We start from the raw sequence: 27,997 nt of genomic DNA, 5'->3' as shown, positions 1-27,997 counted from the left end.
GTAAAACGTGCAAGGTGAGAGCAAAGGATTCAGAAAATAGCGTAGCATTGTAGGTAAAGGTGTGGTTTTCAGACTGAGGATGCCGATCTTCAGACCCTAGTTCTGTCTGGTTCCCAGTGAGACAGGTCATTAGCACAGGCTCCCAGCTCTGCTTCCAAAACCCAGCTGTAGACCCGTCAAACTAACAGACATTGTGAGAAATCCCTGAGGTGACAAGATGGCTAATGTCCCAGTTGGGGGAAGCAGCAGTCCTGAAGAGAAGAGAGCTGTATACCAGGAATGGGAGAATATCTAGCTTCGGCATCTCCCCTTCTCGCAGCTCTGAACAGACCATCGTCCTTCCCTTTGCCAGCCAGCACACCACAGCCCAGCTAGGGGCAGTAACCACATAGCATGTTGGCAGCGAAGCCTGACTATGTTAAGGAGCACCTAAGAGCATATTTCTTCCTATTGCTGAAGCCCTTCACATCTTAAAGTCTAAGTGGTTAAGAGAAAGAGAAGGCATTTGAAAAAGAGCAGTGTCAGTGTGGATACAAGTTTACACATGCCTCTCCTGCCTTGAAGAGTGTCCACTGCCTCTCCAGATGCACAGTTCTAAATTCATCAGAAGCATAAGTCAGGGAAGTGGGAGTATTAGAAACAAAGCAAGAAGTAGTTAAAAAAAGGATCATAATCAATGGGTTGAATCTTGATGTGGCTAGCTAGATGACAGCTCAGCCAAGGAGCTCTCCTGGATCACAGCAGGAAATGCCAGAGAGAAAGTATCATGTATGTGTACATTCACACTTCAATAGAACTAACTATATTAGAGATGCAGTTATTTACATACTATATATGCATATGTGTACATAAGTATGTGTGTGTGTTTAGTTGAAAGATGATTGAAACTTTAGCATCCATATAATTGAACCTCCACAAAGAAATTTATTAAATAAATAGAAGGGAGGAAATATTTCAAGAAATAATTACCAAGGTGTTTTGGAATTTGAGAAAGTAGAAGACGTAAGATTAAATAGGATTCTGAATATTAAATAGAATAGAAAAGTAAAAATGTACATCTAGATATATTATATTGATATATTGCCCCCACCCCCAGTACTTAGTTGCTCTGCTCTTTTGGTTTGTGGGGGTTTTGTTTGTTGTTTTTTCTTCATATTTCAGTTTAAACTTTTGTTGATTCATATTCCAAATCACTGACTCTTTGCTGCATCCTGTCTACTGTACAAGCTCTTTGAAAGAATTCTCATCTCCATTATTGTGATTTTTATTTCTAGCATTTCCATTTGACTCTTTTTATAGTACTCAGTGGTCTGCTAAAATTCTCTTCACTTTACATCAGGTGTGTTAAAAGATTTTGTTTATTTGTTTAACAGAGTGGGAGAGCACAAGCAGGGGGAGCAGCAGGCAGAGGGAGAAGCGGACTGCCCGCTTAGCAGGAAGCCCAATGCTGGGCTTGATCCCAGGACCCTGAGATCATGACCTGAGCCAAAGGCAGATGCCTACATCAGGTGTTTTAACAGTATTATTGTAGTTTCTTTGATTCTCCAACATCTGGGCCATGTCTGGATCTGTTCTTTTTTTTTTTTTTTTTAAGATTTTATTTGTTTACTCATGACAGACACAGAGAGAGGCAGAGACACAGGCAGAGGGAAAAGCAGGCCCCATGCAGGGAGCCTGATGCGGGCCTCGATCCTGGACCCCGGCATCAGGCCCTGAGCCAAAGGCCGACCCGCGGAGCCACCCAGACGTCCCTGGATCTGTTCTATTGACTGCTTCATATCCTGGCAACAGGACTCTTTTTTCATGTTTATTTTTGTGTCCCATACTTTTTAATTGAATGCCAGATATTGTGGGTAGAGGAAGAGTAGAGACAGGTATATTGAGTTTATATCTGAAAATGGTTACACCTTTTCTTCTGCCAGATTGTTGAGTTAATGGTGGGGAGGACTGAGTCTGTATTGACCAAGATATAACTTTCATTGTTACTCATAGTTAGCTTCAGTGCACCTGAGCCTGGGGCCTGGGGTTTCTCAGCAAAGAAACAATTTGTTGTGATTTAAGACTATCTAAGATTAAAGAGAGATTCTAAGAAGCTCCAGAGAGAAAAATCCAATAGAATTATAAGAAGAGTTTAACACAAGATTTCTCAATAGTGATACTGACTGATGGGAAAAAAATAATGTATTATGTTCACAGTGTTTTATTTGTAGCTAATTAAATATATTCTCAGATCTGCAAAGCCTGAAAAAGCTTAACACAAGATATTTTTGGAGTAATTCAGTACTGTAAGAAATGGATGAAGGAGAATTATATGAAATATGGAAATTAGATGTGATTAAATAATTTAGTAAAACTTAATGCAACCAGAGTAAGCAAAGAATACTTCTCAAAAGTATTAACATAAAAACCCAGAACAAAACTTAATTTTTTAAAAGATTTTATTCATTCATGTGAGGCACAGAGAGAGAGAGAGAGAGAGAGGCAGAGGGAGAAGCAGGCTCCTTGCAGGGAGCCCAATGTGGGACTCGATCCTGGGACTCTAGGATCACGCACTGGGCTGAAGGCAGCGCTAAACTGCTGAGCCCCCCGGGCTGCCCCAGAACAAAATTTTAGACAATTCCAACATAAAGTGGATAGGAAGGGAAGGAGGTGGTAGTTCAAAGAAAGCTGAGAGAGAACTATTACCTGCACTGTTTGAGGGGGAGAGAAAAAAAAAAAGAGAAGTCTAAAAAAGTGATGGGGAAGAATAAACATAAGTATAATCTTAATGTGTAATGTGGTTAAGCCTCAGAAGAATAATAGAATCAATAGCATGGTACCTGGGTGGCTCAGTTGGTTAGGCATCCAACTTTTGGTTAGCCCCATGTCAGGTTCTGTACTCAGGAGGAGTCTGCTGGAGATTCTGTCTACCCCTTCCCCTCCTGCTTGCTCTCTTAAAAAAAAAAAATCTTAAAAAAAATAGAATCCATAGCTTTATATATGCAAAGGAATATTTGTTCTTTACAATAGAGGGTAGCAAAAGAAACCAAAAGAAAGAAATTTGAGTAACAACAACAACAACAAAAAAAACCAATCCAACTTTAACAATAATTACAATAATAAAAAATGAATGAAACTCCCTCATTTAAAAGATAGAAACTGATTTCAAATTTTTGTAGGTTATTTTTAAATTTCAAGTTTTTATTTAAATTTAAGTTAGTTAACATATACTGTAATTCTGTTAACAGGTATAGAATTCAGTGATTCACCATTTATATATTCACACCCAGTGCTCATCATAAGTGCCCACCTTAATCCTCAACACCTATCTAGCCCATCTTCCTCCCTCTATCAGCCCTCAGTTTGTTCTCTATAGTTACGAGTCTTTCTGGTTTGCTTCCCTCTCTTTTCTTTTTAAGCTGATTCAATTTGGGGCCCCTGGGTGGCTCGGTCAGTTAAGCACTGTCTTTGGCTCAGGTCATGATGAGTCAGGCTCCTGCTCAGCAAGGAGTCTACTTCTCCCTCCCCCTGCTCTTGTGCTCTTGCTTGCATGCTCGCTCTCTCTCTCTCTCTCTTTCTCTTTCTCTCCCCTCAACCAAATAAACTCTTAAAAAAAACGGATTAAATTTTAAAACAAATAGAAACTTTTTCTCTACAAGTATCATCATTAAATCAAAATGATACAAATGGAGCATGCACTTTGGTTAAACAGTTTGGCAGTTCCTATAATGTGAAACATAGTTACTATATGACCCAACAAATCCACTCCTAAAAAATATACCCAAAAGAAAGAGAAATGTGTCCATGCAAAAAGTTGGACACAGATGTCTTTAGCACCATTATTCATAATAGTCCAAAAGTGGAAACAACCCTAATTCCTATCAACTATTAAATGGATAAAGTTGTGGTTTACCCACATGACCCAATTATTGGGGCCTAATAAGAAATGAAGTATTGATGCACAGAATGGATGAACCTTGAAAACATTGTGTTGAGTTAAAGAAGCCATTCACAAAGACCTTATATTGTAAGACTCAATTTATCTGAGGTGCCCAGAATAAGTGAATATGAAGTAGGTTGTGCTTGCCAGAGGTTGGGAAGGAGGAAATAGGAAGTTCTGCTAATGGGCAAAGAGTTTCTTTTTGGAGTGATGAAAACATTCTAAAATTATAGTGGTGATATCTGCACACCTCTGATTATACTAAAAACCACCAAATTGTGCACTTTAAAAGGGCAAATTCTGTAATATGTGAATTCTATCTCCATCCGTTATTTATAAAAATGGATATGGAAAGGCTGGAATAAGGGAAAGAAATAAGATAAATAATGTAAATACAAATAGAAAGAAAACCAAGCTGTCAATTTAAGTATTAGCTCAAATTTTATTTTAGGATGAAAATTGTCTTAAGCAATAAAAAGAGTAAGACATATTAAGAACATACTGGAAGATAAATATAGCAGATTATTTTTTTTAATTTTTTTTATTTATTTATGATAGTCACAGAGAGAGAGAGAGAGGCAGAGACACAGGCAGAGGGAGAAGCAGGCTCTACGCACCAGAAGCCCGACGTGGGATTCGATCCCGGGTCTCCAGGATCGCGCCCTGGGCCAAAGGCAGGCGCCAAACCGCTGCGCCACCCAGGGATCCCAATATAGCAGATTATTGATACATATATACACACACACACACACCGAGGGAGGGGAAGTGAAAGACAATAGAAGAACTAAGTGTTAAATAAAGCAAATCTCAGTAATCACAAACATGTTAGCAACCTCTCTTTGAAGGCCCTCCAGGTAGCACGCAAAGAAATCCTTATATCCTGCAACTGAAGGGATGTGAAAGCTCCAGGCCAGGACTCAGTAATTAGAGTGGTGACGCTTTAGAAATATTAAATGACCAACTCTGACACTCAGAGTGGATCGCATCTGAGCAAACATCACCCTAAATATTGACACACCCCTCTGACTCAGTACACCAAGGCATGCATTCCTCTGTAGACTAGAGCTAATGGTAGGATGGCCATTGCTGAACTCATCTTCCTGGAGGGTCTCATATAGCCCTTACCCCCAGAAACCAGAAGAATTCAGCCAAGCAGGGGTGGGAGGTGCAGAGATGATTCTCAGAGTTACCAAGATTGTTAGTGGAATGTCGCATCCCTCGGGGCAAAATATATGGGCAACCAACTCGGTACCACCAGCTTGTATTGTGAGAAGTCAAAGGTGAGTTAGGAGGTTGAGGGTAGCTGCCTCAGTAAAAAGTTGTGATCCCTTGTCCATTTCCAAACCCGAGCCAGCTTTCAGGCCCAGAACTCATTGAATCAAGAAGAGGCTGGGACCTTCTGCAGTATCATGGAAAGTACTTATAAAAATAATTACATGGATCCTTCTTCAAAGGGGACTTCAGCCATTTACCTGAGTAACTCATACTAGGGAGAGAGGAAGAATCAAAGATATATAGAACTGTGGACACAGGCTCTGACTGATACAGATATCCAGAAACCTAGAGCATCTTTTCACTCTCCTTCTGTAAGAGTGGGGGGCCTGAGGGGCTAGATAATAAATACAACAGGGAATTTTGATCAGGGTTCAGTTTACTGAACTCAGAACTGAGAATTCCACTGGGAATTAATAATTTAATTTTTTAATGCTATTAAGTTTTAAAATCTTAATTTCCAGTTGTTTATTGCTGGTACATAAAAATACAATTGATATTTTATATTGACTTTTTGTCTTACATATGTGTTAATGTACATTTCATTAGCTTTTGTAGTTTCCTTTGGATTTACCATGTAGATGATCATGTCGACTGTGAATAAAGACATGAGTACTTTATTTCCAATCAGCACTTGTTTTATTTCTTGTATTTGTCTCATAGTACTGGGTAGGACCTACAATTCAAAGTTCCATAGATATTTTGAGAGCAGACATGCCATTTTTTCCCCTATCTGAAGGAGGAAGCCTTCATTTTTCACTATTTCAGTATTATTTTAACCATAGGTTTCTTCCGTAGACATCCTTTTTCAAGTTGAGGAAGCTTATTACTATTTCCAGTTTGCTAAGAGATTTTATCATGAATAGTATTGATCTTTTTTGTTTTTTCTGCATATATTTAGATTATTAATTTTTTTAAATAAAGCATTCTCTAATTTCCTTTGTGATTTATTCTTTGTCCTATGGTTGTTTAGAAATGTGGAGTTTATTTCCAAATATTTAGGGATTTCTAGATGTCTTTTTGTTATTAATTTCTAGTTTAATTTTTCCTGTTATAAAATGTGCTTTGCATGATTCTAGTGTTTTAAGTTTATTGAAATTTGTTTTATAGCCCAGAAGTTACCTGTCTGGGTGAATATAACTGTGCACTTGAAAACAAGAAGTATTCTTCATTTGTTGAATGAAATATTCTATGAATATCAACTTACTCTAGTTGATAGTTTTGCTCAAATTTTCAATATCCTTTCTAGTTTTCCTTTTACACATTCCTATCCATTATAATGAAAAAGGAGTATTAAAATCTCAATCTGCAATTGTGGTTGGTCTGTGTATCCTTTTTTGGTTCTGCAAGTTTTCCCTTTGTGTATGTTGAAGCTGTTATTAGGTGCCTACATTTAGACATATTCTCTTCTTAATGAATTGAATCCTTGTTAATTATTTCTTTATCTCTAAGTAATTACCCTTTCTCTAAAATCAACTTTGCCTGATATTGACATAGCCACTTCTGCTTTACTGCTTTCCATTCTTTTACTTCTAACCTATGTTTTCGCGTTTGAAGTGCCTTTCCTGTTGACAGCCTGTATTTGGTTGTCACTTTGTTATCATCTGATGGTCTCTGGCTTTCAGCTGGAGCATTTGGACCATTTATTTAATATGTAATGCTATATATTACATAACATCAGATAAATACAAGAGCACTTTGAGACTACAAAAAATTATTCAACAATATGAAAAATAAATATAACTTCTAAAAATGCTAGTCAATGAATGGAAAACTGAGTGGATGGGCTAATGCTGACTCAGTTTTATGTAATGCTAAAAAGGGAATTAGCAGACAAATATATAAAAAAATATGGCACTATGACAGGTTAAAAGACAGGGCAGATTGAGACAGAGAAATCCTCACATATATTTGTTTGGAGTTCCAGAAAAAATCTTGAGTGTCTAGTTGAAAAAAAAAATGATACTTGAGAATTTTTAGAAGGAAATATAGTAGGATTTGTTCATGATATTGAATTGATGGATTTATACTTGGCGTATTTTTCCGTATAAAATTAAAACTATGTGTTTCTCAAAAGCATCAAAAATTTGAAAGACAAGCCCCAGACTATAACACAAATAACCAATAAAATATCCAATATATATAAAGTACATGGATTAAAAGCTACATGTATCAACATGCTTGATGATCCACAAACATAATGAGTAGAATAAAGCAAACTGTACAAGTACATACATTTGACACAATTTATGTAAATTTTTAAAGTCATAGAAAGTGAGGGCAGCCCCGGTGGCTCAGTGGTTTAGCGCCGCCTTCAGCCCAGGGCCTGATCCTGGAGACCCAGGATCGAGTCCCACGTCAGGCTCCCTGCATGGAGCCTGCTTCTCCCTCTGCCTGTGTCTCTGCCTCTCTCTCGCACTATGTCTCTAATGCATAAATAAAAGTCTTTTTAAAAAAAAAGTCATAGAAAGTGAAACTATGTATTTTGAAGAGACTACTGAAATTATTTTCATTGCTCATGAAAATAATAAAACAACAAATTCAACCTGATAACATCTGCAGGAAACAGGAATGTCAACAGAGAATGGTAGCCAGAGGTCTACAGATATATTCGTGATGCTTCATATCCAAAGCAGGATGGAGTATTAAAAAACATTTATTGTTTAATTTATACTTTTTATATACTTTTGTCTATTGCACAATAAGTATTTTTTATATGAAATGTATAGCTGTCATACTATGAAGGTAAAACAGTGGTCAAAATAATGAAACTTAAGAAAAGGGAGAAACAACATGTTTAAACACTGCAAATAAAATGATAAATATATCACGATTGCAATGAAGATAGATTCTCAAATTCAATTTTTCAACGCTACTATAAAAGACACACTTAAATCATAATGAAATAAAGATTGAAAGCAAAGTAATGGAAAATACATACAAGAAAACCATCAACAGTACCTGCATGTATGTTTTATATGTACATATTCATCTATATATGGGTTGGCAATAGTAATAGGAGACAAAAGGAGTTGTAAGCTAAAAACACTGGAGAGGGAATGCCTAGGTGGTTCAGTGGTTGAGCGTCTGCCTTAGGTCATGATCCTGGAGTTCCGGGATCGAGCCCCACATCGGGCTTTCCGTGGAGAGCCTGCTTCTCCCTCTGCCTGTGTCTCTCATGAATAAATAAATAAATAAAATATTTAAAAAAAAAAACACTGGAGGGAAAAAGGAAGGGCATTTTCTGTTGGTAATCGTAACTATCTACTAAGAAAATAATACAATTATGAGCCATTTATGTATTAACAATACATAATATTACATAATTAACAACATGGCCTCAAAATATTTAAATCAAAAACTGACAGAATGGTAAGAAGTTTTCAAATCCACACTTTCAGTAAAAAGAATTGTTTGATGATTTGAGATTTATTTTACAATTTTATTGAGATATCATGACATCCATCACTGAATAAGTTTAAGACACACAGCATGATGGTTTGATTTATATCTATTGTGAAATGATTAATACATTAGGTTCAGTTAACATCCATCTTCTTATATAGATACAATAATGAAGAAAAAATTGATTTTTTTCATGGTTTTATTCTCATAGTTTTCCTTCTTATACCATTTGAACAGATTTGCTATCGTCTTTCAGATTTTAATTGTACTTTATCAATTTTTTAAAATTTCTGTCTTTTTGAGTGTAGTTGACATACAGTGTTATATTAGGTTCAGGTATACAGCATAGTAATCTGACAGCTCTACACATTATGCTGTGCTCACCACAAGTGTAGCTGCCATCTGTCACCACACAACATCATGACAGTTCCATAGACTATATATTCCCTGTGCTGCACCCTCCATCCCATGATATGTTTATTCCATAACTGGAAACCTGTGTCTCCCACTCCCCTTCACCCACTCTGCCCATCCCCCCCCCCACCCTCTCCTCTCTAACAGTCATCAATGCTCTGTATTTATGGATCTGTTTCTGCTTCTTTAAAATATGTTTGTCTTTTATGTTCCACATGTAAGTGAAATCATACCATATTTGTCTTTCTCTGTCTGACTTATGTCACTCATCACAATACCCTCTAGGTCCATCCGTGTTACCACAAATGGCAAGACCTCATTCTTTTTTCTGGCCAAATACTGTTTCAGGTGTGTACACATTTGAAGGAGCTCCTCCCCCTTCTTTTAGCTCAGCTATGGTTAGTTGTTATTATAGTTGTTTCCATACTTAAGTGTTTGGAGTGGTAGGTAGTAGTCTATATCTGTCTGGTTTTCCATATTAGTGAGATGTCAATAAATTTGAAAACCTATTTGAGATGGATAATTTTGAAGTAAAATATAAACTTTCCCAAATGATCTGTAAAAGGAAAAGTCGTGGTGTGCAAGGGTAAATCAGTGTGTTAAGCCTCCAATTCTTGATTTTGACTCAGGTCATTATCTCAGGGTCATGAGATCAAGCCCCATGTTGGGCTCCTTGCTGGGGTGTGGAGCCTGCTTAAGATTCTCTCTCTCCCTCTGCCCCCTCTCCCTACTTGCATGCATGCACTCTCTCTAATAAAAAAAAGTTTTTGAATTCTGGAGGGATTAGACAGGTAGAAAAATATAAATGTTTTATCTTTGTTAACAAAGGTATGGGTTAGCAAATTGCTGATTTGCTAAGAGAAATGAGAAAAAGCTTCCTTTTTTAAGTCATAAAAAATAAAACTATAAAAGAACCAACAATATTTTAAACAAAAAGTCATAAAAATGATAATCATCCTCATCAGGTCATTTAGTTCAGTATAATTACTTGTGTTGATCTTGATCTTTTGGTTTCAGTTTTATGAATTCATCAGCTTTATATTGGAGTACTGTAAATTCTTACTCAATTTGGTGGTATAATCTTAGCTATCAGAAACCTGTACTTTATGATAGAGTCTTTTCTGTGGCTCTCCTGGAACATGAAGCATTAGAGTAAAACCATAACTGTCTATAAGTGACAAAAGACTTAAAAACAGCTGTGGTTAAAGATTTGATGAGAGTTCATTATAATGCAATTAACATGGAAATTTGGTGATTTTTTAAATATCCTTTTTAAAAATAAAATGATAACATTATACTAATTCATAAGATTTTTAGGAATTTCATATGATTTTAGAATATTTACATTAATAATATATATGTGTTTATATATAACCTAAAGAAAATTTAGTAACACTTTTATTTGATAATGCTTTCTATGTAATTCAGTATATCAAATAAGCCTAATTAGTTGAAGATCTCACTTTTATAGGGAGAAATATCAAATCTTTTGAAATGGTCCAGGGACCCTCTTGAAAATCTGAAACTTGGGATCCCTGGGTGGCTCAGTGGTTTAGCACCTGCATTTGGCCCAGGGCGCGATCCTGGAGTCCAGGGATCGAGTCTTGCGTCGGGCTCCCGGCATGGAGCCTGCTTCTTCCTCCTCCTGTGTCTCTGCCTCTCTCTCTATGTCTACCATAAATAAATTAAAAAAAAAAAAGAAAGAAAATCTGAAACTTATTTTAAGGTCAAAAAGTCTTCATTTAGAATTTGATTTGGGGAAGTTTATCAGAAATTTCACAAAGTTTTCAAATACTTGATTAAAAAGGATCATATCCTTGTGAAACAATACTTAGTTATTAATTTAACCAAATGACAAAGACTTGAGGCAAATATAAAAAGCTATGTAGTTGTAAAAAAAAAAAAAATACTTCGCCCTTTTAGTAGAGAAGACTCAATTTTCTTAAGTAATCAAAGACCTGATAAAGATAACATTGATCCCAGGAGATTATTTGGTAAAACACAGAATCTTTGTTTTTTTTTCCTTTTTTTTTAAGATTTTATTTATTTATTTGAGAGAGTGAGAGCAAGAGAGAGAGAGAGCACAAGCAAGGTGAAGAGGCAGAGGGAGAGAGAGAAGTAGACTCCCCACTGAGCAAAAAACCTGATGCAGGACTCAATCCCAGGACCCTGAGATGACCTGAGACAAAGGCAGACACTTAACTGAGCTACCCAGAGGCTCCCAGAATCTTTGTTTTCTAGGGAGATTACTTAAAATAAAAGGTAAAGAAAATCCTTCTATAATCCTATCAGGAACAAATAAATAGTCCCAGAAAACTCTGTCCTTTTAGCAGATGAAAGAAAATTAAATTTTAGTTTCACAGAAGTTCATTCTTGATATTAAAGCTTATTTTCCTTTAAGGCAATTAAATAGAGATCTTTTATAAATTAATTTTGAAGGCACTTGGGTGGCTCCAATTATTTGGGTTCCTGCCTTTGGCTCAGGTCATGATCTCTGGGTCGTGGAATTGAGCCCCACATTGGGCTCCCTGCTCAGCGGGGAGTCTGCTTCCCCCTCTCCCTCTGCTCCCCCACTTCATGCACTCTCTCTAGTAAATAATATCTTTAAAAAATTAGTTTTGACAGTGTTATCTAGATATAGAAAAATGTTATCTATACATAGTATGGCCGTACACATAACATAAACATACAGACAGACACAGAGACCCTATAGCCCTAATAGTAAAATTTATCCACGAATCTGGTAAAACAAAATGAAACTCTCTTGTTTACAAATAACAGTTAGGTTCAAATTGTGTCTGTGGCAGATGGAACAATTTATGGTTACCTACCCGAAGGGCCAAAAGCTTTCAACTAGTATTTGTGGAGAGGACTTAAGATTTGTGTTTGTCAAGTTTTCTCATGGAGGGTGAGGCCTGTATTTGGGATGAGGAAGTTTCCAGAGCCCTCTGGATTTCACAAAGCTCAGATGAGTGTGGGTACTGCTTTAGTTCTCTCTCCCAGGAGGCTTACATTTTAAAGATATGATCAAATTTACATTTTCAAGGGACAGAGAGACAATGTTTTGGCATATGTTTATTATCAGAAGTCCAGAGTAATTACTGTTTAAATTTTCTCTTTGTCTTAGGGGTCAGGCGACATGGGGCAGTTCCATCTGTTCACTGTCAATCAGCATAACCTCCTCCCCTTTGCTATCCTCATTTTGTCAGTGACTCTACCTCTTATTCTACCTCCGATTCCCCATCAGGATTTGTCAGAGGGTGCAGACCTTACTCTGTGGACCTTGTGTCTTCCTGCTTTGTAAAATGGCACGCTGAAGTCTCCACCTATCCTGCTCTCCTGCCTGTCTGCCAGCCCCAAAGCTAGCAGAGTGGTGGACAGCTGCACATCCTTTGCTAACCTGGGTTCTTGTAACTTTCTAACTCAAGCTTCAGACTCTGGTTAGGCATCAGTGGCCCACCCAGCTGCCCACAATACAACCCAGCCCACAGCAGTAGCCACTCACATCCCTTCTTTGCTGCAGTGCTGTGCAGTTTCTCAAACAGCCAGCATTGTCAGCGTTTCCTCATACTCCTGTGGCAGTTGGTAAACATCTAACATGTGGGCCATCCCTCCCCACAGAGGCTCATGGCTAACCTGGAATGTCCCCTGACAGATGCCTTGTTCCCAAGTCTAATTTCTTTGGTCTCCTGACTGACTGACTGACTGACCAATTGTCAGTTTGTTACCTCAGGAGTTTCCTGGATGAAATTCAAAACCAGCCCTTACACATGGAAGCAGGAAAAGACCAAAGAAAGAGGCAGACCAGTCTAGGTTGGTGGGTGGCAGTTTTAATAAGCAAGGGAACTTACTTGTTTAATAAGCAAGGGAACTTACCCAAGGCTTGTCTTGAATGACTACAGGATGAGTGGATCCCCACATCAACACATAAGAACCTTACAGGTTTCTATAGAGGCCTTAATAGGATTCAGTCCCTATTCATTCTGGATGGTCTCAATGACCCATTGCTCTCTCAAAATGGTATACCTGAAGTGGCTCGTAACATGGGAACAGGAGGCAGAATGTGCATTCTGAGGATAAAAACAGAGAGTAACAAATGCCCAGTTCCTTGGGGTTCAGCTGCAGGTCAGACAACAGTCACGTCCTCTCAATGACCTTCTCCAACAATTCCTATTAATACTGTGTTTACTCCTATTAGTATCCAACACAGCCTTCATGATACCAGTCAATTAAACAACAGAGGGGAAAAAAGTTTTAAGAAATAGGAAGAGGAAAAGTTGTTATTGTTGGCAGAGGCTATAATCATATTTATTATAACAAAAACAAAAATCAGGATTTGATTAGAATTGGAGATTGCAGCACGTTCACCAGATATTAGATCAATGGGCAAAACTCAGTAGTGTTTTTTATGAAAAATATCATAAAGATATTGTATATTTTTAACCATGTTACAGTTTTATTTTTAGTTTAAATTATCAATAGTGTAAAAAGGCTCAGACTGGGAGAAATTATTTTCAGATTACATATCTGATAAAGGATTAATATCCAGAATATATAAAGAACTCCTTCAGTTTAAAAACAAAGGATAACCTGATTTAAGAATGGGCAAAAGACCTGAATGGACATACCTCAAAAACTATATAAATGGCCAAGAAGCATGTGAAAAATTAAACGTAGGGCAGCCTGGGTGGCTCAGTGGTTTAATGCCTTCAGCCCATGCTGTGATCCTGGGGATGTGGAATCAAGTCCCACGTCAGGCTCCCTGCATGAAGCCTGATTCTCCCTCTGCCTCTCTCTCTCTCTCTTTCTCTGTCTCTCATGAATAAATGAATAAAATCTTTAAAAAAATAAATGCAAAAGCCAAACATATTAAATCAAAACCACAATGAGATATCACTTCACACCCATTAGGATAGCTATTATAAAAATTTTTTTAAATCAGAAAATAACATGACATGAACATGGAGAAACTGGAACCCTTTGCATTGTTGGTGATAATGTGGAATGATGCAGCCACTGTAGACAACAGTATGACCATTCGTAAGCAAATTGAACATGAACTTATCACTTGACCCAGCAATTCCCCTTCTGAGTATATACACAAAAGGATTGAAGCAAAGACTGTCACAGATATTTGCTCACCCATGTTCATAACAGTACTATTCACAATACCAAGGGATAGAAACAACTCAACTGTCTACTGCAGAAAAATGGATATTATTCAGCCATAAAAAGAAAGGAAATCTGTCACTACAGCACAGATGAACGAACCTTAAGGACATCATGCTGAGTGAGATAAGCCAGTCACAGAAGGGCAAATATTGTAAGGATCCATTTATATGAGGTACAAGAAAAGGTAAATTGATAGGAACAGAAATTAGAGTAGAGATTACCAGGGCCTGGGGGGAAAAGGAATGGGGAGTTATTGTTTGATGGGTACAGAGTTTCAGTATGAGATGATGGAAGATTCTAGAGATGGATGGTGGGGATGGTTGCACAAAAATTAAATGTATGTGATGCCATTTAATTGTACACTTAATGGTTTAAAGTGGTAAATCATATGACATTACATATATTTCACCTAATAAAATGGGTTCTTAAAATTATTCCTCACAGTTTTTCAGGACCTTCTAAAAAGCTTCAAATATCCAATGGCATGCCTACTATCATAGAACCATTCCACATCCTACGATATGTGCATAGATGGGGTATCCTTCCTGAACATTCTCAGCTAAGCTATCAGTGGCTAGAAGGATAGAGAGGAGAACAGGTAAAAAAAAAATCCCTGATCTTTTCAAAACTAGTAACATTTCCAATAAATAAAATCCTTAAGGAAATGTTTAACCATATAGATAAAGAAACATTTATTTGAAAATAAAAAATAAAATAGCATAGGGATGCCTGGGTGGCTCAGTGGTTGAGCATCTGCCTTTGGCTCAGAGCAAATCCCAGAGTCCTGAGATAGAGTCCCACATCAGGTTTCCCACAGGAAGCCTGCTTCTCCCTCTCCCTCTGCCTATGTCTCTGCTTCTCTCTGTGTGTCTCTCATGAAAAAATAAATAAAATCTTAAAAAAAGGAAAATAGCATAAAATTTTCATCTAATATTTTCAAATGGAGAAAACACATCAATGACCAGAATGTATCAACATATAAACTCTCACAGAAGCTATTTGAGGTATATATTGATTCAGCCTTTCTTGGTGAGCCATCTGGCAATATATGTTAAAAATATCAATATAGGGGCACCTGATGGCTCAGTCAGTTAACTGTCTGCCTTCGGCTCAGGTCATGATCCCAGGGTCCTAGTATCGAATCCCATGTTGGGCTCCCTGCTCAGCAGGGATTTTGCTTCTCCCTCTGCCTCTCCTCCAGCTTGTGCTCTCTCTCACTCTGCTCTCTCTCAAATAAAAAAAATGTTTAAAAATCAATGTATGTGTCCTAGAATCTCTTATTCTAGGAATGAATTCATTATAAGGAAATAGTCAAAGAAGTGTACAGATTTGTGCACAAGGAACTTTATTTATAGCAGCATTATTTATAATCATAAAACAGCAATAATCTGAATTCCATCAATAGAATAGCTTCATAAACCATGGTGCAACAATGTTATGTTTCAATGGAAAGACATGAAGACAGACTTAAAAAGCAGAATGAGAAGACAACTCTCTTTTTAACTTTTGATTTGAGTTTAAATTTTAAAATATAGTATTTCAATACTATGTATTTATATAAAGGACCATAATGCATCAACATTTTTTTTAATTGGAGTTCGATTTGCCAACATATAACACCCAGTGCTCAAATGCATCAACACTTAATCATTGTTAACCTATCTGTGTGGTCAAATTCTATAGAATGATAAGTTCTACAAGAAGCCTATATTATTTTCATACAAAGAAAACAAACATTATGAAAGACAAAATAAGCTAGAAGGAAGAACCTAACAATCAATCACCCTTTGTGCTCCTCTGTGACCTGCATGATCTGGACAAAACAGGAGGGTGACAGGAACCAGGGAGAGGAATACATCCTGCCTAAAGTGCACCTGTTTGATGTTTGTTTTAGTAAATTTATCATTTGAAATTATACAGCTTTCTTTCTACTCTGCTCTTCATTAGGACCCATTTACTATTTAGTTTGTAATGTATGCCATATTTGGAGGTAGTTACCTGGATATTCTAAAGTTTTCCTGTTGGAACAATCAGACTTACAAAAAAGTTGGTAGAAGAAAAAAGTGTCAATTTATGCTTCAAATAAATAATCGTTTTGGACAATTGCAGGTACATTCTCTGCTCCTCTTAGAAAGGTAACTCTCCCTGAAGTCTGATAAGGTAGCTACTTGCTAATGCATGTGAAAGAAAGATGTTCTGTGATGATTTACAAACAATTTTGAAGGTTAAACCTCACTAAGTAACCAGATAAATTTTGGGTCTCTTGTTCACTGTGGAAAAATACTCTTTCCTTGTTAAGGTGAAGATTTGAAGGACATTCCAACCGAGAAGACACATTCTTCATATTCAAAAGTTTCTGTCAAGTTCAAGAATACAAAAAAGAGGTCAGTTACATTCCACATACATGCTTAAGTACCTACTAGATCCCAGACACTTAAGCAAGCACAGGATTACTTGTCAAAAAACCAGGACTTTTGTGACTTCAGAGTAACAAAATCCACTTAAATTTATTTTATTGCAGCTTAGATAGAGTCCTTGTGTATTTAATATGAGATCATTAGATTTTGATGCCAACTTAAATGGATAATATGAATACATTTATGCAGATTCTGTACATAATTGAGAAAGGAATAAAACTGACATGAGTTTATTTCATGAATCTGCCATTTATGAGCTGAGAATTGTTGATCCAGTTACCAATTTATTTTTAAGCTTTGGTTTTCTCATTTATAAAACTAGATAATAATGCAATGTGCTACATGTCTAGAATAGTGCCTGGTACATAGTAAGTGCTCAATAGATTATAGCTACAGAAATTACTATCTCTACAAAGTCTGCCATTTTACAAAAATGGACAGGAGAGCCACAGCTGAGGCCTTTCTACATTCCATTAAAAGGTACGAGGCCCTGACACATTCACGTCACATTTTCTTTTAAATGACAACATTTCAATATGGTTTTTACTCTGCCTGTCAACTCTGCCTTCAATTCCACACTGTTTCCTGCCTGTCCTGTAGCAAGAGTCTCCCAGTTGGTTTTCCCAGTTCTTCCAGCCCATTCTCAACATGGCAACAATAAATTATTTTAAATTTTTATTAGGCTGTGAGTAGCCATAAAAGAATATTTGTGAAGTATGTGCAAGATATAAGGAATAATACACAATCATCCCTATATACACCACACAATTCTAAAAAAACTTTATAATCTATCTTTGAAGTCCTCTGTGTACCTATCTAGATCTTATGCCATCTCATCATTGGAGGTGACTACTAACCTGGATTTTGTGTTTATCAGTATATTTCCAAACAATATATTTTTCACCTTTGCATGTTTTTAAACTTTAGTAGAATAACTATGTTCTTGTATGACTTACATTTTTTTGTTCAGTGTTATGTTCCTATAATTAATTCATTGGATATAAGGATTCTTCATTCATTTCACTGCTGTCTAATAGGCCATTGTATAAATATGTTACAACTTACAACCTGTTGATAGACATATATGTTGTTTTCAATTTTTGTTATTATAACTGCTACCATGATTAATATGCTTGTACATGTCTTCTGGTATTTATATGCAGACATTCAATTTTTTAAAAAACATACACTACAATAAATAAATAATAAATTAGAATGTTTCTTTTTTTAGAGGCGTTTAATGCGCCTCCTTTTAGAGGCATTTCATGATTTCCTATTACACTAAGAATGGAAGAAAAGAAGCCGTGATAGAGCACGAAAGCCCTGCCCATTGCTGCATTCACTACACGGGCTTCGGGGACACAGGCTTTTTGTTGTAGTTCCTCACTAGCCTTGATCCTTTGACCTCATGGTCTTGGCACATGTGTCCTTCTGCTCAAAATGTTCATCATCCACCATTTTGCCAAATCTCACTCAGTCGTCCTGTCACGTGTCCACAGAGGCTGTCCCTGCTTCCCACTGCTCCTCACGGCATGTTTACCTATTCCTTACACACATCATGGCTTAGTAAGCATGTTCTTGTTCTGGAGATAAGGGAGCGTGTCCAGAGTAACTGGTACATAGTAGGGATGCAGTAAATACTCACTGAATGAACTATTTATTACACCTGACTAGAAATTTAAATAGAATTGTACATGTGCATTTTACATTAATGATTGCCAATAAGTTTTAGTTCAGTGATACATTTTTAGGGTTTTCATAATTTAGAATTAATTTTATGATAATGCTAAATCCTGAACTATTTTAAATGCCTTGAAATCAAGCCCAGACCTCTCATTCAGTCCCGTCACTGTCAGCCCTGACTCATAGAATCTCAGGGCCCCACCGACCAGGGTGATCTTGTTGGCCCAGCCTGGATGGACAAGACTCCCCCCAGACTCACATTACCTGGCTTTAGCCAGGTTAAACTAAATCAGCCTCTAGAACTTGGTTGAGAGGAGTACAGTACATTTGCTTCTGTTTTTGTACATGAAATGGAGAATTACCAGATAATCTCCCAAAAGAAGGGTAAACTCTCAATTAATAAATTGATGTAATAAAACAAAAGTGAATCATGTGTACTAAATAAATGAAATAAAAGTTAACTGCAAACCTCCTACAGAAATGGTACTTTAAAAATAGTAGCAGTGCATAATAGTAGCATGATTTATCATAGAAAACTATACATTAACCTTAAAACATTTGTGTCAATACCTATTTTAATTTTTAATAATGAAACTTTGATATGATATTGAAATCATTGAACTTTCTTCTAAAATTCTTAATTTTCACAGTGTCTACCCTAGAGCTGAAAATACATGGTATCTGGAGAAGAATCCTGATAAATTAAAAATAATGATTCAAAAGCTCTTCGTATTTGCATTTACATGGGCATTTGGAGGAACTTTAATGCGTGAGGATGAGCATGAAGATGACACAGTACTTTATTCAAGCCATGAGTCTAGTTCGCCTGCCAAAGTGACCTATGATTTTGACAATCTTGTGCATGAATTATTTGAAAGCAATCCACAAGTAGGTAAGTTCTGGGGAGCAGCAGTCATAATTATGTTTACTTTAGAGTATTACTTTGGGGGCATCTGGGCAGCTCAGTTGGTTAAAATTTTTTTACAAAAGAGGAGCACCTGGGTGGGCTCAGTTGGTTAAGTGTCTGACTCTTGATTTTGGCTCAGGTCGTAAGCTCATGTTGTGAGATGGATTCTCTCCTTCTGCCCACCCCCCTAAAAAATTCGTTTGAGACTCTTTATGGTTGGGCTCATATTAAAAGGCTCATCTTTTAAACTGTGAGATAAAAGATAAAAGCACACTCCAGTACCCTTAACTCCAGCAAAAAGAGGCTGAAGTAACTTAGATTACTGGTTGATTCTTGTTTCAAAGGAAATTGTAACACAAGTAGGTGGAAGAACAAAGATAAAGCCTTGAAACTATGACCTCAGCCCAGTTGAGCTCATCAGCCCTATAAGCTGGATCTGTGTTATACATATCATCACACACCAGGAAATTATGTAGTTTGTTTCATTTACTTTCTAAAGACTAAAATTTTTTAAATTATTTTATGAAGTTAGATTTATTACATGTGTTTTTTTTAGTCAGTTCTAACAAATGGAATCCTAATATTCTGAAAGAGTAAGCCTTCCCAATTTGTTGTTACTGATTAAAGGAAGTGTGAACAGATGAAAAGATCCTTGGTGCAGGTACCAAAAAGACTCATAATACTGGACATGAATATATTTAGAAGAACTTTGTTAAATAAAGATGAAAGCTAAAAAAAATTTACCAAAATTACAAATTCTACCGGTTTATATGATGTGATTCTTGAGGTATCCTTTTGAAGTTATTTGTAAAGGCTCTATTTAAGGTATCTTTAATCACAAAGTTGTATGTTATTTCCTATGCAAATTAACTATTTTTTAAAGGCTTTATTTGAGAGAGAGAATGAGAACAAGTGGGGGTGTGGGGAAGGAGCTGAGGGAGAAGCAGACTCCCCACTGAGTGAGGAGCCCGAGGCAGGGCTCAATCCCAGGACCTCAAGATCATGACCTGAGCCAAAGGCAGATGCTTAACCAACTGAGCCACCCAGGTGTCCTGGAAATTAACTTTTAATATCAAAGCATTGCATGTTAATTTGTTGTTGAACTTAGTGGTTCAACTTGATGTTGCTAACTTTGAAGATAAATAAACTGCCTTGATTTTTCAGGCAGAAAAACCCCAAATTCTGTTATTTCTTCTCCCTGTGAACCTAAAGACAAATCAGTAAGTTATATGTTTTGTTAGATTGTTAATCTTAAAATGATGAATAAGAAATTGTGTTTTGTCATCTGAGGTACCATAGGAAAGCTACACTGGAGCACAGATGTAGGAATGAAAGGAGACGCAGGTGGTAGCAGTCATTAAAAAAAGTACAAAACCATCAAAATGAAAATAAGAGAAGAAAAGAGAGTCCATAAACCTCCCACCTGCAGTCATCCTGCAAGTAAAATTGTAAAACACAAAATAATTCAGACAAAACAGTATACCAATAAAATCACCTATCATAATATGAACTCATTCCAGATGAAATTATTATAGCCTAGCAGAGACTTTAATATAAGTGTCTTTAGGGTTCTTTTTTTGGAAAGATAAAGAGATGGATCAATTTTTAAATAAATAAGCATATATGAAGCAAAAAAAAAAGTAGAAACGAAGACAACATATGGCTATGAGAAAAGACCAAATAGAAATTCTGTAATCATTCAAGTAAAAGTCGGTAGTCTGGATCAACTCTACTCTTGGCACCATCAAAGAAAGAATTTGTAAATTAAAACCTAGGAAAAAATGTTTTCAACTTTTCTTCATATTGACTTTGCCTGTTTCTTATTAAGTTTAATCGTAAAAATTTCATCTGTTTTTTTGTGGGTTTGCACTTGCCATTACAAATGGTAATACTGCAAGGGCTTCCCCATGATGTATGGTCCTGGTTTTGTTGTTGCTAAGCTCTTCTGTCTCACTTCTGGAAGGTCTGTTTGGGTCCTTTTCAAATAGGCTGTGTCACTTTTTAGAATTTTTTGTTCTTCATAGGTACTTTCCATCTTGCTTTTATTTAAACATAGTAAACATAGCTGTCTTAGAATATGCATCTGATAATTCTAGTCATTCAAGTCTTGTTAATTGGTGGCTGTTACCTTGTTTCTGCTAGTTACCTTTAACTAATTATTAAATTTGTGAAAATTATCTGTGTGGTTTAGGATAACAGTTCCATTCTATAGACGGTATATCCACTGCAACCATCATAGCTAAAGATTAGATCAGGCAAGAACATCGATGGATGTTAAACTTAGGGCAGAATCTGATGAGGACAGGTTAGTCCCTCATCTGACACTGTTTCCTCACAAACTAGTTCTTAGTTGCAAGAGATAAAACAACAGAGAAAGAGAGCAAAGGACGAATGTTCGAATGAACCCTCTTGTTGGATGATGATAGAGCAGAATAATGGCTTCCCTGAGCTTCCCACATCCTATTCCTTGGGACCTGTCAGTATGCTATCTCATAGCACAAGGGAGTTTGAGGGTGTGATTAAGTTAAGGAGCTTGAGATGGGATGATTATCCTGGGTTATCTTACGGGGGCCAATGTAATTACATGAGTCCTTAATGATGGAAGAAGGAGGCAGGAGTGTAAGGAGGAAAGCAGAGCTTGAAGTGACACAGTTGTGTGGTTGCTGGCTTTGAAGATGGAGGAAGAGATCCCAAGCCAAAGACTGACAGTGGCTGCCCTAAGCTGGAAAGGGCAAAGAAAGGGATTCTCCTTGAGAGCCTCCAAAGGAATGCAGTCCTGCCAACACTTTGATTTTAACCCAGTGCAAACAGATTGGACTTCTGACCTCTAGAACTGTAAGAATAAATCTGTGTTGTTTTAAGGCCCCTAAGTTGGTGTAATTTGCTACAACAGCAATAGAACACTTACAGAAAGGCTTTATTAGTCTGAACTCATGCTTTCCTTTCTTGATAAACATGTGGACAGATGCAGAAATAAAATAGATGTGTATGTATTTGTTAGTATACATAGATCTATTTCTCAGTTCTTCACTTGCATCACCCTCCCCTTGGCAGCACAGCCCACTGCCAGGGAGGCCCATTTTTCTTTAGCCCCATATAAAGTACTGAATTGTGAACTACCTGACTGTAGGTCAGTGAGTGGCTTGGAGGACAGCAGCCAGGGCTCAGAATGGAACATATTAAAGAGACACAAATCCTACTAAACAGCTTTAGGACTCCCAACAGGAGGTCTTCCCATGAGCTGCTGGTGACACCTTGCCTGAGGATACCCTGAACTGGCCCATGGGCTCCCCAGCACTGCATTAGCCTCACCCATAAACACCCTTAACTAGGTGCCCTGTGTGCATCCCAGACGGGAACAGAAGTGAGCCTTTACAGATGGCTAGTAGAGAACCAGGCTAACTATAGGATTGAGAGAGACGACACAAACACAGCACCCAGCACCACCCTAGGGAAAGCAACAAGGAGGCTGTCAGCACCTGGCCTGGCCTGGCCAGATGGAGAGAAGGCATACATGCCTAAACATCACCCAACAGGAGAGAACAAGAAGTGTGGGACAAGAATACCCATAGAAAATACTTTAGAATCCTTAACAGTTGAAGGGAGTTATTTCTGTCTCTCCCACAGCCAGTAAAGACTGGAGAAGACTGCCTCTTCAAATGCGGAGACCACCAAGAAGGACTTCAAGAAACCTGAAAAACTGAGGAAACGTGACAACCAAAGGAGTCCAATATTTCTCTAGTAACTGACCCCAAAGAAACAGAGATTTGTGACTTGCGCAATAAAAAAATTCAAAATAGTTTTTTTGAGGAAGCCCAATGAGCTAAAAGACAACAGTGGAAAGCAATTCAATGAAATTAGGAAAACAATACATGAACAAAATGAGAAGCTTAGCAGAGAGACAGGAATCAGAGCAGAACCAAACAGAAGTTATGGAGCTGGCGAATACAGTGAATGGAATAGAACATCAACAGCCAAATGGATCAAGCAGAGGAAAGAGTCTCCAAGACAGAAAACAGGTCATTTGAAGTTATCCTCTTACAGAAGAAAAAAGAAAAAAGAATGAAGAAAGGCTATGAAATGTGCAACATCATTTTTTAAAATGTACACATTATGGGAGTCCTAGAAGGAGAAGAGAGGGAGAAAGGAGCAGAAACCTTATTTAAAGAAATAATGGCTGAGCACTCTGAATCTGGGAAGGGATTTAGATACCTTCAGAGATCCCCCCCCCTCAGTAATTTCAACCCAAAAAATGTTCTCATATACATTATAATAAAAGCTGTCTAAAGAAAGAGAATTTGAACACAGGCAAAGGAAAAAACTGCCTACATACAAGGAACCCCATAAGGCTCAGCAAATTTCTCAGCACAAATCTTGCAGGCCAGGAGAGAGTGGGATGATCTATTCAGGGTACTGAGAGAAAAAACTGCCAACCAGGAATACTTCACCCTGCAAAGTTGTCCTTTAGAAATGAAGGAGAGGAGTACCTCAGTGCCTTGGTTGGTAAAGTGTCTGCCTTCTGCTCAGGTCATGATTTCAGGGTCCTGGGACTGAAGGCTGCATTGGGCTCCCTACTCAGCTTCTCCCTCTCCCTCTGCTCTTCCCCCTGCTGGTGCTCTCTCTCATGAGCTTGCTCTCTTCTCTCTCTCTCTCAAATAAATAAAATCTTTAAAAAAAGAAGAAGAAGAAATGGAGAAAGACTTTCCCAAACAAATAAGCTGAGGAAGTTCATCACCACTAGAAATGCTAAAAGGAGTTCTGCAAACTGAAGTGAAAATCTTACTTAGTAGCAGGAAAACATGAAATTATAAAACACATTGGTAAAGGTAAGCATATAGTCAAACTCAGATGCTCTAATACTGTAATGTGGTGTGTGAATCACTGAATTCTAGTATAAAAATTAAAACACAAAAACATTAAAATTTCTATAGCTACTTAGATGTATAATGGATACACAGTATAAATGGAGGTAAATTGAGACATGGAAAACAAAATGTGAGGGGAAGGTACAAGAGTTTTTTTCATGTGATGGAAATTAACTTGTTATCAGCTTAAAAGATATTTTATGTGTCATGGCAACCACAAACCAAAAACCAATAGTAGATACATAAAAGATAAAGAAAAGGAAATTAAAGCATACCACTAGGAAAACAAAGGAAGAGAGGAAGAGACAACAAGAGAACCACAAAACAGCCAGAAAACAATCAGATGATAGTAGTCTTTGCTTTTCAAAATTACTTTAAAAGTAAATGTATTAGGCAGGAACTGAAAGAATATGTGACCTCCAAACCAGCTCTGCAAGAAATTTTAGGGGGGACTCCTAAAATTCCCCTTTAAGAAGAAGTTCAGTGGAACAATCCACAAAAACAAGGACTGAATAGATATCATGATGACACTAAACTCATACCTTTCAATACTAACTCTGAACGTGAACGGGCTTAATGACCCCATCAAAAGGCGCAGGGTTTCAGACTGGATAAAAAAGCAGAACCCATCTATTTGCTGTCTACAAGAGACTCATTTTAGACAGAAGGACACCTACAACCTGAAAATAAAAGGTTGGAGAACCATTTACCATTCAACTGGTCCTCAAAAGAAAGCAAGGGTAGCCATCCTTATATCAGATAAACTAAAATTTACCCCGAAGACTACAGTGAGAGATGAAGAGGGACACTACCTCATACTTAAAGGAACTATCCAACAAGAGGACTTAACAATCCTCAATATATATGCCCCGAATGTGGGAGCTGCCAAATTCTTAAACCAATTATTAACCAAAGTGAAGAAATACTTAGATAATAATACACTTATACTTGGTGACTTCAATCTAGCTCTTTCTACCCTCGATAGGTCTTCTAAGCACAACATCTCCAAAGAAACGAGAGCTTTAAATGATACACTGGACCAGATAGATTTCACAGATATCTACAGAACTTTACATCCAAACTCAACTGAATACACATTCTTCTCAAGTGCACATGGAACTTTCTCCAGAATAGACCACATACTGGGTCACAAATCGGGTCTGAACCGATACCAAAAGATTGGGATCGTCCTCTGCATATTCTCAGACCATAATGCCTTGAAATTAGAACTAAATCACAACAAGAAGTTTGGAAGGACATCAAACATGTGGAGGTTAAGGACCATCCTGCTAAAAGATGAAAGGGTCAACCAGGAAATTAAGGAAGAATTAAAAAGATTCATGGAAACTAATGAGAATGAAGATACAACCGTTCAAAAACTTTGGGATGCAGCAAAAGCAGTCCTGAGGGGGAAATACATCGCAATACAAGCATCCATTCAAAAACTGGAAAGAACTCAAATACAAAAGCTAACCTTACACATAAAGGAGCTAGAGAAAAAACAGCAGATAGATCCTATACCCAGCAGAAGAAGAGAGTTAATTAAAATTCGAGCAGAACTCAATGAAATTGAGACCAGAAAAACTGTGGAACAGATCAACAGAACCAGGAGTTGGTTCTTTGAAAGAGTTAATAAGATAGATAAACCATTAGCCAACCTTATTAAAAAGAAGAGAGAGAAGACGCAAACTAATAAAATCATGAATGGGAAAGGAGAGATCACTACCAACACCAAGGAAATACAAAAGATTTTAAAAACATATTATGAACAGCTCTACGCCAATAAATTAGGCAATCTAGAAGAAATGGACGCATTCCTGGAAAGCCACAAACTACCAAAACTGGAACAGGAAGAAATAGAAAACCTGAACAGACCAATAACCAGCAAGGAAATTGAAGAAGTCATCAAAAACCTCCCAAGACACAAGAGTCCAGGGCCAGATGGCTTCCCAGGGGAATTCTATCAAACGTTTAAAGAAGAAATCATACCTATTCTACTAAAGCCGTTTGGAAAGATAGAAAGAGATGGAGTACTTCCAAATTCGTTCTATGAGGCCAGCATCACCTTAATTCCAAAACCAGACAAAGACCCCACCAAAAAGGAGAATTACAGACCAATATACCTGATGAACATGGATGCAAAAATTCTCAACAAGATACTAGCCAATAGGATCCAACAATACATTAAGAAAATTATTCACCATGACCAAGTAGGATTTATTCCTGGGACACAAGTCTGGTTCATCACTCATAAAACAATCAATGTGATTCATCATGTCAGCAAGAGAAAAACCAAGAACCATATGATCCTCTCATTAGATGCAGAGAAAGCATTTGACAAAATACAGCATCCATTCCTGATCAAAACTCTTCAGAGTGTAGGGATAGAGGGAACTTTCCTCGACATCTTAAAAGCCATCTACGAAAAGCCCACAGTAAATATCATTCTCAATGGGGAAGCACTGGGAGCCCTTCCCCTAACATCAGGAATAAGACAGAGATGTCCACTCTCACCACTGCTATTCAACATAGTATTGGAAGTCCTAGCCTCAGCAATCAGACAACAAAAAGACATTAAAGGCATTCAAATTGGCAAAGAAGAAGTCAAACTCTCCCTCTTCGCCGATGACATGATACTCTACATAGAAAACCCAAAAGCCTCCACCCCAAGATTGCTAGAACTCATACAGCAATTTGGTAGCATGGCAGGATACAAAATCAATGCCCAGAAATCAATGGCATTTCTATACACTAACAATGACACTGAAGAAAGAGAAATTAAGGAGTCAATCCCGTTTACAATTGCACCCAAAAGCATAAGATACCTAGGAATAAACCTAACCAAAGAGGTAAAGGATCTATACCCTAAAAATAGAACACTTCTGAAAGAAATTGAGGAAGACACAAAGAGATGGAAAAATATTCCATGCTCATGGATTGGCAGAATTAATATTGTGAAAATGTCAATGTTACCCAGGGCAATTTACACGTTTAATGCAATCCCTATCAAAATACCATGGACTTTCTTCAGAGACTTAGAACAAATTATTTTAAGATTTGTGTGGAATCAGAAAAGACCCCGAATAACCAGGGGAATTTTAAAAAAGAAAACCATAGCTGGGGGCATCACAATGCCAGATTTCAGGTTGTACTACAAAGCTGTGGTCATCAAGACAGTGTGGTACTGGCACAAAAACAGACACATAGATCAATGGAACAGAATAGAGAACCCAGAAGTGGACCCTGAACTTTATGGTCAACTAATATTCGATAAAGGAGGGATCCCTGGGTGGCACAGCGGTTTGGCACCTGCCTTTTGCCCGGGGCGCGATCCTGGAGACCGGGGATCAAGTCCCACATCGGGCTCCTGGTGCATGGAGCCTGCTTCTCCCTCTGCCTGTGTCTCTGCCTCTCTCTCTCTCTCTGTGACTTTCAAAAAATAAATAAAATAAAATAAAATAAAAAAAATATTCGATAAAGGAGGAAAGACTATCCACTGGAAGAAAGACAGTGTCTTCAATAAATGGTGCTGGGAAAATTGGACATCCACATGCAGAAGAATGAAACTAGACCACTCTCTTGCACCATACACAAAGATAAACTCAAAATGGATGAAAGATCTAAATGTGAGACAAGATTCCATCAAAATCCTAGAGGAGAACACAGGCAACACCCTTTTTGAACTTGGCCACAGCAACTTCTTGCAAGATACATCTATGAAGGCAAGGGAAACAAAAGCAAAAATAAACTATTGGGACTTAATCAGGATAAAAACTTCTGCACAGCAAAGGAAACAGTCAGCAAAACTAAAAGACAACCTACAGAATGGGAGAAGATATTTGCAAATGACGTATCAGATAAAGGGCTAGTTTCCAAGATCTATAAAGAACTTCTTAATCTCAACACCAAAGAAACAAACAATCCAATCATGAAATGGGCAAAG

General features: G+C 37.4%; 1 protein-coding gene across 1 annotated transcript in view; it reads left to right on the top strand.

Moving 5' to 3' along the window:
• Positions 1-27,997, top strand: part of DNAH14 (dynein axonemal heavy chain 14) — a 321,116-nt gene that overhangs the window by 162,505 nt on the left and 130,614 nt on the right. Inside the window, 2 exon segments of the mRNA XM_055324379.1 lie at positions 16,482-16,566; positions 18,945-19,174. Of these exon segments, the coding sequence (XP_055180354.1) occupies positions 16,482-16,566; positions 18,945-19,174 (315 nt within the window).

The sequence above is a fragment of the Nyctereutes procyonoides genome, unplaced genomic scaffold, assembly GCF_905146905.1.
Source record: "Nyctereutes procyonoides isolate TBG_1078 unplaced genomic scaffold, NYPRO_anot_genome, whole genome shotgun sequence".
In the NCBI taxonomy this organism is placed as follows: domain Eukaryota; kingdom Metazoa; phylum Chordata; class Mammalia; order Carnivora; family Canidae; genus Nyctereutes; species Nyctereutes procyonoides.
The sequence above is the reverse complement of the archived record's forward strand: the minus strand, read 5'-3'. Positions and strand labels throughout refer to the sequence as shown.